General features: G+C 37.8%; 1 protein-coding gene across 1 annotated transcript; it reads right to left on the minus strand.

The window, feature by feature from the left end:
• Positions 1–9,161: 9,161 nt before the first annotated feature.
• On the minus strand, positions 9,162–10,100 carry LOC116909181 (olfactory receptor 1496-like). Its single transcript, XM_032912674.1, has one exon. The coding sequence runs from the start codon at positions 10,098–10,100 to the stop codon at positions 9,162–9,164; it is 939 nt and encodes a 312-aa protein (XP_032768565.1).
• Positions 10,101–13,328: the final 3,228 nt, after the last annotated feature.

Below are 13,328 nucleotides of genomic sequence, written 5' to 3' on the forward strand. Positions count from 1 at the left end.
ACCTATTTCTAATTTTCTGAGGAACCTCCAGATTGATTTCCAGAGTGGTTTTACCAGTTTGTAATCCCACCGGCAATGGAGGAGTGTCCCTCTTTCTCCACATCCTCCCCCAACATGTGCTGTCACTTTAGATTTGATCTTAGCCATTTTGAATGGTATTAAGTAGAATCTCAGGATTTTGATTAGCATTTCCCCAATCACTAAGGACTTGGAATATTTCTTTACATGCTTCTCAGCCATTTGAGACTCCTCCATTGTGAATTCTCTGTTTAGGTCTATACCCTGTTTTTTTAATTGGGTTGTTTGCATTGTTGCAGGTTAGTCTTATTTTTTTATTACTATGTAGTTTGCAGTTCTTTTTTATAGGATTTAAATTTACATTTCAAATGTTATTCTTTTCCAAGTTTCCCATCCAAAAACCCCTTATCCCATTCTCCCTCCCTTTTATTTTATGAAGGTGCCCCCCCCAACCAACCACTCCTTCCCGCCTACCCACCCTGACTTTCCCCTACACTGGTAGGTCAAGCCTTGGCAGGACCAAGGGTTTCTTCTCCCATTGGTGCCAAACAAGGCCATCCACTGCTACATATGAAGCTAGAGCTTTTCTTTGTGTATTCTTTGGGTAGTAGTTTAGTCCCTGGGAGCTCTGGTTGGTTGGTATTGTGTTCTTATGGGATAGCAAGCCCCTTCACCTCCTTCAATTCTTTCTCTAACTCCTCCAATGGGACCCATTCTCAGTTCAATGGTTGGCTGCTAGCTTTCACCTCTATATTTGTCATGCTCTGGCAGAGCCTCTCAGAAGACAGCTATATTAGCTGTCACATGCACTTTTTGGTTTCAGCAATATTGTCTAGGTTTGGTGGAGATTATATATATATCTCCACAAGGATGTCCCCACCATACACACCCCACAAGATATATAAACTTCCTGGGTCCTCCAGTCTATTAAGGGTTAGGTGCATCTTCTCTGACTGAACCCAGACCCGGGAGTCCTCTGTTGTATATGTGTTGAGGGCCTCATCTCATATGGTGTATGCTGCCTGGTTGGTGATCCAGTGTCTAAGACATTTTAGGGGGCCAGGTTAATTGAGATTGCTGGTCTTCCTACAGTTTGTCCTTAGTTTCCTCCAGCTTTTCTCTTCTTCAACCAGAGAGGTCAGCAGCTTCTGTACATTGGTTGGCTTAACGCATCTGCATCTGACTCTTTCCACTGCTTGTTTGGTCTTTTGGAAAGCAGTCATGGTAGGTCCCTTTTTTGTGAATGCCCTATAGCTTCAGTAATGGTTTCAGGTCTTGAGGCCTCCCCTTGAGCTGGAACCCACTTGGGCCTGTTGCTGAACTGTCTTTTCCTCAGGCTCTTTTCCATTTCCATCCCTACATTTTTTTTTCAGACAGGAAGAATTATTGGTCAGAGCTTTGACTGTGGGATAGCTAACCTATGACTCACTAGATGCCCTGTCTTTCTGCTGGAAGTGGATTCAGTAAGTTCCCTCTTCCCATTGTAGGGCCTTTCATGTAATATTCCACCCCTTTGAGTTCTGAGATTCACTTCCCAGGTCTCTGATACCTTCTAGAGGGCCTTCCCAACTTCCTTGCTCACAAGGTCGCCTGTTTCCATTCTTATTTTTTCTTATTTTTGTATTAGATATATTTCTTTTTTTACATTTCAAATGTTATTCCCTTTCCCGGTTTCCTGTCCATAAGCCCCCTACCCTTACCCCTCCTCCATAAGGGTGTTCCCCCATTTACCCCCCTTGCCACCCTCCAACATTCCCACACACTGGGGGTCCAACCTTGGCAGAACCAGGGGCTTCCCCTTTCACTGGTGACCCAACAAGGCTATTCTCCTCTACATATCAGTTGGAGCCCTGGGTCAGTCCATGTATAGTTTTTGGGTAGTGGTTTAGTACCTGGAAACTCTGGTTGGTTGGCATTGCTGTTCTTATGAGGTTGCAAGTCCCTTCAGCTCTTTCAATCCTTCCTCTAATTCCCCCAAAGTGGTTCTGTTTTCAGTTCAATGGTTTGCTGCTAGCATTTACCTCTGTATTTCACATTCTCTGGTTGTGTCTCTCATATATATATATATGCCCATATTTAGGCCATAATTGGGGCAGGCACTGAATGGCCATTCTTTCAGGCTCTGCTCTAAGCTTTGCCTCCATATCACCTCTTATGGATAATTTTGTTCCCCCATTTAAGGATTGAAAGCATCTACATTTTGTTCATCCTTCATCTTGAGCTTCCTGTGGTCTGTGGATTGCACCTTGAGTAATTTGAGAGTTTAGGCTAATATCCACTTATCAATGAATGAATACCATGTGTGTTTTTCTGTGATTGGGTTACCTCACTAAGGATGATGTTTTCTAGTTCCATCCATTTGCCTATGAATTTCATGAAGTCATTTTTTTTTATTGCTGAGTAGTACTCCATTGTGTAGATGTACCACATTTTCTGTATTCATTCCTCTATTGAAGGGCATCTGGGTTCTTTCCAGCTTCTGGCTATTATAAATAAGGCTGCTTTGAACATAGTGGAGCATGCATCTTTGTTGTATGTTGGAACATATTTGGGTATATGCCCAGGAGAGGTATAGCTGGGTCCTCAGGTAGTGGAATGTCCAATTTTCTGAGGAACCTCCAGACTGATTTCCAGAGTGGTTGTACAGTTTGCATTCCCAACAACAATGGAGGAGTGTTCCTCTTTCTCCACATCCTTCCAGCATTTCAGAGACCTGAGTTTTTTTATTTTAGCCATTCTGATTGGTGTGAGGTAGAATCTTAGGGTTGTTTTAATTTGCTTTTCCCTGATGACTATAGAATGTGAACGTTTCTTTAGGTGCTTCTCAGCCATTTGATATTCCTCAGCTGAGAATCTTTTAACTCTGTACCCCATTTTAATAGGGTTCTTTGGCTCTCTGGTATCTAAGTTCTTGAGTTCCTTGCATATTTTGGATATTAGCCGTCTCTCAGATGCAGGATTGGTAAAGATCTTTTCCCAATCTGTTGGTTGCTGTTTTGTCCTAATGACAGGATCCATTGCCTTACAGAAGCTTTGTAGTTTTAAGAGGTCCCATTTGTTGATTCTTTTTTTTTTTTTTTTTTTTTATTTATTTATTATATAAGTACTATAACTGTCTTCAGATACCCAAGCCATTGATGGTTGTGAGTTTTTTTTTTTTCGGGTGCAGGAGCCATCTCTCCAGCCCCCATTTGTTGATTCTCCAGGTGCCCATGTATTTGAGACTTTTTCCCACTTTTTTCCTACTAGTTTGATAGCCTTTTCCCACACCAAATACCAGATCATGTTCCCCTCTACCCCTATCCCATCCCCCTTTCCTCCACTGTACCTCCTTGCCACCCCTCTTGTGCTTGTTTTCTTCTACCTCTCAAGTGGAGCTGAGGTGTCCTCACTTGGGTCCTTCAGCTTGTTGACCTTTTCAAGTTTTGTGGCCTGTATCTTGAATATTCTGTACATTTTTTGCCTACTGTCCCCTTATTATTGAGAACATACTGTGCATGTCCTTTTGGGTCTGAGTTACCTCACTCAGGATGACATTTCCTAGTTCCATCCATTTGCCTGCAAAACTCAGAGTGTCCTTGTCTTAGTAGCTGAGTAGTATTCCATTGCGTAAATGAACTACATTTTCTGTGTCAATTCTTCTGCTGTGGGACAACTGGATTGCTTCCAGCTTCTGACTATCACACATAAGGCTACTATGAACATAGTGGAACATGTGCTCTGTGGCATGGTGGGGCATAATTGGGGTATATTTTCAATTGTCATATTTCTGGATCTTTAGGTAGTTCTATTTCAAATTTACTCAGGAAACTTCAAATTGATTTCCAGAGTGGTTGTACTAGTTTGTGATTCCCACCAGCAGTGGAGGAATGTTTCTCTTTCTCCATATCCTCCCCAACATGTGTTGTCACCTGAAGTTTTGATCTTAGCCATTCCAACTGGTGCCAGGTGGAATCTCAAGCTTCCTTTTATTTGTATTTCTCTGATCACTAAGGACTTTTAACATTTCTTTAGGTGCTTCTCAGCCATTTGAGATTCCTCTATTGTGAATTCAGTTTAGTTCTCTACCTGATTTTTTATTGGGGTGTTTGGGGGTTTTTGGTGGCAAGCTTCTTGAGTTCTTTATTTATTTTGTATATTATCCCTCTATCAGATGTGGGGTTAGTTAAGATTTTTTTCCCAATCTGTATGATACTGATTTGTCTTATTGACTATGTCCTTTGCCTTACAGAAACTTTCCAATTTCATGAAGTCCCATTTACCCATTCTTGACCTTAGAGCATGAGCCATTGGAGTTCTGTTTAGAAAATTTCTGCCTATGCCAACAAGTTCAAGGCTCTTTCCCACTAGCTATTCTTTTTTTTTTTTAATTAACTTGAGTATTTCTTATTTACATTTCGAATGTTATTCCCTTTCCCGATTTCCGGGCCAAAATCCCCCTAACCCCTTCCCTCGGGATCCAGCCCATATACATACAGTCACCAAACATAGACAATATTGTTGATGCCACAAAGTGCATGCTGACAGGAGCCTGATATGGCTGTCTCCTGAGAGACTCTGCCAGAGCATGACAAATACAGAGGTGAATGCTTACAGCCAACCCAATGACTTGAGAATGTTGAGGAGTTAGAGAAAGGATTGAAGGAGCTGAAGGGGCTTACAATCCCATAAGAACAATAACAACCATCCAGAGCTCTTTGGGACTAAACCACCATCCAAAGAGTACACATTGACAGACCTATGGCTCCAGCTTCATGTGTAGCAGAGGATGGCCTTGTTGGGCACCAATGGGAGGAGAAACCCTTGGTCCTGCCAAAGCTGGACCCCCCCCAGGGTAGGTAAATGTCAGGGCAGGGAGGCAGGAAGGGGTGGGTGGTTGGGTAAGAGGAATACCCCCATAGAATAAGGGGGTGGGAGGATAGGATAGGAGGTTTATGGACTTGTAACTGGGAAAGGGGTTAAAATTTGAAATGTAAATAAATAGCCAATAAAAACAAAGAATGTAATCTGGAGCTGGACAGAAGGCTCAGAGGGTAAAAACTCTGGCTGACTCTCCAGAGGTCCTGATTTCAATACCCAGCAACTACTTTGTGGCTCATTACTATCTATAATGTAATCTGGTGCCCTCTCCTGGCCCACAGGCAAAACACTGTAGATGATAGATAGATAGATATAAAATAATAATAATAATAATAATAATAATAATAATAATAAATTTTATTTTTATTTTTTAAACAGTTTTTAGAAATGCATGAAGAATTGGGGAGAAGGAAAAGGCCTGGCAGAACCTTCATTACTATGTTCAAGCTGGCCAGAGTCCCTTCATGAACCATTTCTTCATCTAGTATGTGGCCAACTTAGTGATGACAAATTTTTTTATCCTTTTGATTTTTTCTCCCATACAATACAAGCCTGCCCTCCTTCCCCTTCTCTCAGTTAGCTCCCTCTAAACACACACATATACTTCACCCCTCCCCAGACTCACTGCTTCTTCCCTTCTCTTCAGAAAACAGCATGTATCCCAAGGATATCAACCAAACATGGCATAACAAGATAAAATGGAAGTTTCTGCTTTTGTCATGTGAGACAGACTGATGTGGTGTTTTGCTGAGGCAAGACCCATGGGAAGATATATAATGTTTGGAGAGAGTATAAGTGGGAATCAACCAACAGGACAGGCCACTTGCATAGTTAGCTCTGCAGTGCTTCATTGGTCTGTACCATTGGGGATGCTCACTTTCTTGAGTGAGGCACTGCAGAGGACTCTTGGCATTTCAGCTGGTCCTGGTCACTCTTATGGAGTCATGCCTATTCAGTAGAGGCCTGGCCATTTCTACTGGATTGTTTGCTGTTGCTAATTCATGGTTGGTGAAACTTTTGAACTGGACTGTTGGTATCCTGACTACTAAACTGCACTGCTGGTATCCTGACAGATTAGAATCACTCCCCAAAGAAGTAATTATAAGCAGGTCCACATAACATTGTCCTATTTATCATCTTTGGATGGTTGACTAGAAGGGAGGTCAAATCATTTAAGAATTCTTATTAAAGAAGATATTTAAAAATCTAAGTTAAATGTAAAGTCCAATGTGGTTCAAGCTTAATGGGTAGAGGGAAGTTTGGATATGAGAGGTTAGCAATGTTCTTTAAGGAAATTGACAAAATACAAGCTTCAGCTGCCGGTTGTCTCCTACATTTTTCCCAGAGTGATGTTTTTGGTTTTGTTTCATAGTTTTTATGCATACACTTTTGAAACATATTGGGGGAAAGCTGACAATTCTCTTATGTTAAAGAAGATTACAGACTTGGCTATGCACTTAAAGAGTTTTGAGATAGAGGTAGAAGTGTTTTTGGAAACAAAAAGAGCTAGTAGGAGGAGAATGGAGTTCAGGCTTGATGTCTGAGACTTGGAATGTACCACACAATAAAAAGAGAAGCAATATAATTGTATTGCATCTTGTTGTAGGCTTAGATTTTTCAAAACCTACTTTCATAAAAGTTCTCAAAATCTTCAACTTCCCTTCTAACACACAACCCAAAGATAGTAGGAAAAAGGTGGAAAATAGGATTAGAGGAAGTGAAAATATTTAGTATTTCCCTGAGGTGACTCTAATTTCTGTTTGTTAGGAAACAACAGTCCAGTACAAAAGTTTCACCAAACATAAATCAACAACATGGCACAATCCAACAGAAACCACCAGGCCTCCACCTAATCAGCACAAGTCAGTGGGAATGACAAAAAGCAACCAGAAAGCCAGCAGTTCTTTTCCATGCCTCTCTTAAGGAAATGAAAATCAGTGAAGTGCCACCTATGCAAGCACATTGTCACTGTCTAAGGAGTCCCACTTATACTCTTTCCAAACATCACATGTCCTTCCATGGGTCTTGCCTCAGCAAAACACCACATGAGTATGCATCACATGATATAAATAGAAACTTCCACTTTATATCCTCTTTTTGTTTAAAATTTATCTTTTCCCCTAACATTAATAATCTACATATATGATAAGAATAATTATAAGAATCATAAACTACAATTTTATATTATATTTTAAATTAACAGATTATGTAAATTTAGTCTAACAATACAACCTTAAATTTCTATTATTAATATATAATAATTCACATAAAACAACCTATCAGTATACAGTAATTAAATCAAAACATTCTATCTAAATGTAATAATTTAAGCATATCACTTCAGATGATAACAACAATAACACATTAAACAACTAAAACCATTTACCCCAACTTAGAGGATCAGATGACTATCTTGTTATAATTACTTCATGTTGAATTGGGACAAAGAGTTTCTGTTTGGGGCACAAGGGAAATAAATGGTTAGTTCAAAGTAGAGGTGTCAGGGAGGAAACTAGCTGTAGCATTTGCTGCATAGTCTGGTTTTATCCAGTTTATGTGTTTTCTGTTCAGACTGTGTTGTCTGGCTAACCTATGTGTTGTTGGTCCAGTCTATGTCAGGAAAGCTACAACTTTATGTGGCTGACATAATCATTAACTTATGGGGAAGGGATGTTTTATAACAATTAAATATGTCATTGCTATTAGATATAGAATTATTTCTTTTTTTAACTTTGTTTTTCACTTAATGAGGAAAATAGCTTAATTTACATATTGTCTGTGTCTTGTCTATAATAATTCTATTACATTATAATGGTGAAATTTAAGAGTTTAGTCAGTGCTACCTTAAGTATGTTGCAACAACCATAATAACAAATATCTTAAAACAATTTTCAACAAAAAGGTACAATTCAAAATTCTATGAGCTATTGTTCATTTGTGTGTGTGTTGTGTGTGTGTGTGTGTGTGTGTGTGTGTGTTTGTAAAAGTGCTTACATCAATACATCAATCATTGGATGGGAGATGATATCATAATTGAATAAACAAACTAAAGGAAAAAAGGAAGACTGTGTGGGAACAGAAAAAGTTTAAGGTATACATGCTTCTGTTGAAGAACACACAGAGGTTCAAGTAGAGATGTTCCCAAGGCAGTGAGAATCATTGAATTTACATGGAGATGATGATGATGATGATGAAGAAGAAGAAGAAGAAGAAGAAGAAGAAGAAGAAGAAGAAGAAGAAGAAGAAGATCATGATGTGTGTGTGTGTGTGTGTGTGTGTGTGTGTGTGTGTGTGTGTGTGTGTGTGTTTTGTGGAGGTCAGCAGAGTATAAAGAATTGAGTTTGCATGTCATTACCTAGGAACAACTGAGGAAAAAATTGACCAGTTTATTCCATGCCACAGTAAAACAAAGAATATAAAAAAATGAAGAAAAATTCTTCATTCTAGAGAAATAAGACAAAAGAGTGGAATTTCTCTGTAGTCTAATACCTATTGCTCCTCCATGTGAGTTGGGAAGTCACTGGACCTCACATTCTTCAGTCTCTGAAATAGAACATTCTCTACATCTCTGAGATTATCACAAAAGTAAAAAAAGCAATAAATTATAAATGGATTGTTTACAAGGTAATATATAAAATAATCATGAGGTATTAGCAGCTTCTAGAATTTCTTCTTTCCTTCATCTTTGAGAAGCAAATTAAATTTAATGGAGCCTGTTTACTAATCAAATTCAAATATTAAGATTTAAATTATAAAAATGGCACTTTTGTACAAAACAGCCCCCCCAAATTTGTCCAGGATCATTACAAGTCACAAAGGATAACATGAATTAGAAAGGAATTAAAGAAGCTGAGATAAAATTATGTCAAACTCAGTGTAGGACAATCTATAGAAGGAAATTGGGTGGTAGAGATATTTCATTGTTATTGAATGTAAGAATCCATTATTTAAATTATTTTAACTGAAACATCAGGGAGCATGAAAGTTAGGATAAAATAATAATAGGTTACCACAACTTGAGAGAAAGAAAGATTATATTAGGCAATACCTCATCCTCTGCATTTCCAGGATTGTTTGTGTGAGGTAAGGAGGAAGACGTAGCCAGATATCAAAAATAATCTTTGTACTTTGACTACTGCACCAAACTTCTTTAATTTCACATACTAAACAGTTATGTAGGATAGACTTCCTTGTAGTTCCTATGATGTGTGACAATATCTGATAAAATATTACTATCAGTACATTTATTAGATAAAAGTAGGTAACAATCTCAAATGCCACTATTACAGAGAGATTTTCTTATTGCAAATAACTCTTATTAGGGCCCACTTCATGTCTCTGTTTCTCAGGCTATAGATGAAGGGGTTCAGCATGGGAGTCACCACTGTGTACATCATAGCCATGGCAGACCCCTTTAGACTGAAATTAGTACCTGATGGACATAAGTAGAGACCAATAATTGTCCCATAGAAAAGAGACACCACAGACAGATGAGAGCCACAAGTGGAGAAGACCTTGTGGATGCCTTGAGTAGATGGAACCTTAAGAATGGAGGAGATGATCCTGACATAGGATATAACAATGAGCAGGAATGGAATGATAATGATGAGCCCTCCCATAATAAGTATCATCAAATCATTAACATAAGTGTCTGAGCAGGCCAGTTTTAGGAGAACAAATATGTCACAGAAAAAGTTGAGAAGCACATTATTCTCACAAAAAGACAGTCTTACTGTAAGCAGAATTTGCATTGTAGCATGTGATGTTGTCAGTATCCACAGCATTAACACTAGACAAATACAGAGCTTGGGGGTCATGATGCTGGTGTAATGCAGAGGGAAGCAGATGGCCACATAGCGGTCATAGGCCATGGCCACAAGAAGGAAACTCTCCATATCTCCAAAAACCATAAAGAAGAATATTTGTGCCAGGCAACCTCCATAAGAGATGGATGGGTCCTGGCTCTGCATGTTCTGCAGCAACTTGGGCATTGTGACAGAGGAAAAGCAGAGGTCAGAGAAGGACAAGTTGCTGAGAAACAAGTACATTGGTGTGTGGAGATGGGAGTCCAGATGAATAAGGACAATGATTAGCAGGTTTCCCAGAATTGTGGAGAGGTACATGACCAGAAACAGGGCATAGAACATGTGTTGGTACTCTGGAGGGATGGGCAGGCCAAGGAGAAGGAACTGGGTGATCATAGTTTTGTTGTTCATTGTCATTTTCCTCTTCTTCTATATACTAATGAGAAAATATCAGGATCTCTTAAATCTTAAAGTAAATACATATTTAAGATATATATTCTACAACAATGGATGTGGGAATCATCATAATAACCACAATCTCAGAACTTCTAGTATCTTTAAGCATTATAATCATTAATAATTTTTCTCAACTTACCCTTAACAAGCTTCTATTTTCCATCATTTCCTAGACAGCTCAATGCCATCTCTATAAAGATTCTAAATGGACTAATGATTTTCTCTCCTATTTCCAGCTCATCCTGGGTAGCTAGTTTGTTTATTTGCAATTTGTTCTATGCTATTTTGTATATTGATATCTTAAAGAATTTGTATAAGGTTTATCATAATTTTAGACAAATTTCAAGAAAATCTCACATGCTCCAATGTGTTATATTACCATTTCAAATTCATAGTACATGTTTCTATAATATATATTTGTGCACCACTGTTAAATAATCATCTTCTGCCTGTTGCCTGTATGACAGGCATCAGAAGTTCAAAAATCCCAAGTAAAATTGATGTCTTCAATTTATTTTCTCCCAAAGTATTTTTCAATTATCCACCTCTCCAGTCTGATATAATTAAAAGGAACAGATTCAGTTTTAAGTCAGAGTTATGTGAATTTGATCTATTCATTCTTTTTCTTAAACTGAATTGCAGTCATGCATTATTCAAAGTTACTCCTCCATTTTCCTATTTTACCTATTCCTCTATATTATATCGCTATATGAGGATCATATCTTGTAATTACCAAATACAGAAGCAGAACCACTTCATGCCCATGTTCTGATGTCTTCTGACCCTTCTCCTTCAGCATGATTCATTTATATTGTAGAATTCTAACAGAGAAGTCCCTTCACCCCTTCTCTGACTTATTTTCATATTAGCACTGTTGCTATGATAATAAAGATAAAGCTCCTATCAGGGACAAAAATAATCTTTTATTATCTCAGAGGTGCCAGCATTACATCCTTCATGGTCCCAAAGTCTTTTCTCTTACCATTCAATGCTATGATTAATTTCTTCATGTCCAACACTTTTTTAGTTGCTCCTCCATCCTTCTCCTGCCTTTGACTCTCCCCTTTGCTTGCCCCTCATGTGGCCATTCTCATATATCAGGCTTACTGCTTATATGATATTCAGTTAAATTTATTCTGCATCTCTATACTACATAAGACGTTCGGCCATATTCAGTAGCAACCTGTACATATTCCACACAATTAATAGTTTTGTCATTGTTTTAAGCTATCTTCATATCAATTGTAAGCTATATACAGGAGAGGTCATATATGCCTTCATTCTGTTTGGTTCTTTACACTCATTCTTAATCTCCAACTAGGATCAATGCTGGTTATGATACATAATTTGGCCAGCGAACATTTTTTATCGGCTTCTCAAACTAATGCAGATTGCTTTAACTTCAAATGTAGAAACATTACCATTTAAATAGAAACTCTTGCATACTTAGCAATAAATTCTAAACTGATACTGTTTGTCAGAACTCTAATGTTTTACTTCTGATGTGTTAGCATTAATATTTTGCAATTTCAGTAATACTGGTAAGTACAAATAACACCCATATGTCCTAATGCACAGAATATCATAGAAATTGGCATAGAACACAGATAGAATGAAACATTTTATGAATTATAAAAATGAAGAAACAACAAGTTAGTTTGGAATTTTCACTTGAGTTGTTCCTTGATGTCTATAGTGTATGTGATTGTGAATTTATACATCCAGTGGTTAAGCACTAGTGCTAATTTAGAAAAATCCTGGATGCTATGCAGATAGTATCTAAATGACATTCAAAATTTCTAGACATTGATAAAGTAACTACCACTTCAGCACATAGGGAACTTCATGCATTTAGATGAAGGAGTTAGTGATAAAGGACACTTAAGTGTAGCAAAATGTTACATCTGCCTTATACACACATCTAATTCAAAAATATCCACTCTTATCAGAGACTCCAATATTTTTAACAATTCTTCAAATGTTCTCTTTATCAGTGTATATCCTATTGATGCTTGGATGGTGTGTATGTATGCGCATGTATGCGTGCATACACACACACACACACACACACACACACACACACACACACACCATTCTGTAATTCTGGACAAACCTAGCTAATGGTTCTATTGCATAACTTAAAGCTGACTGATAAGGAAAGAGTTCAATAGATATAATAGATATAAGCAACTTTTTCTCCTGTGCTAAAACCTAGTCTGACTGTTTACACCTTCACAAACAAACCTGTATAATGCAGTGGACATCAGAGTATGCACAAATAGAGACTGAGGATTAGCATTAGAAAAGGGGAAACCATGTAGGAAAAAATACATACCATTTAAGATGATTTGCTTATAGAATCCCAGACTGGCCTCAAACATGTAACAATCCTTCCACTGAAGCCTGAGCACTTGGATGTCAGGCATATGGCACAATGTCAAAGTGTCTCCTTCCCTGAAATTGAGTCATAATTTTGTTTTATAAAGGCAAGTTTCGAATGGTTAAAACCCAGAGAAATCACTAGCAAACTGTTACCACTGATGTGTCAATGGACTTCAGAAATTTCTTTAGATGTTAAGTACACAATTTCCAAATAAAACAGCACATACAAATTACAAGAAATAGGTTTCTAACATTTTGTGCACCTGCATATAAGTTGGGAATCTGTACAAGCACTGAGTTTGGTTGAGGAGAATTCATTGCACATTTACATGAACACCTAGATTATATTAATATCATTATTTTGTGAACATGAATCCATACAGGTCATCATCATGTTCAGAAAGACATAGTTTAATGTTTAAGAACCCCACAGGTGAAAGTATACTAAACAATCCTTCAGTACTACAGCACTGAACAGGGCTGTGCATCTGTTGAAATGGTATGCTATATAAAGAAAAAAGGACACAATGAGTGATTATAATGAATGCATCAATATGAATTGACTACATGATGAACATAAAACAAATACAAGCATAGACTGTTAAGTCTTGGGTGACAGAGAAAGAAGAACGTTATTGTACCTGAAAATCTATCATGAATAACAGAAATTGCAATTGACAGCATGACACCTGCTTATTTTCCTGACTCTACCTACATCTGCTGAAGCTGAGTTAGTTTGTATTTCATGATTCTGCTTACCTTCATTTTATTTGCAGACACAAGAATATCAGCTTCTATATTCATTAC

Source organism: Rattus rattus, chromosome 9 (genome assembly GCF_011064425.1).
Source record: "Rattus rattus isolate New Zealand chromosome 9, Rrattus_CSIRO_v1, whole genome shotgun sequence".
Classification (NCBI taxonomy): domain Eukaryota; kingdom Metazoa; phylum Chordata; class Mammalia; order Rodentia; family Muridae; genus Rattus; species Rattus rattus.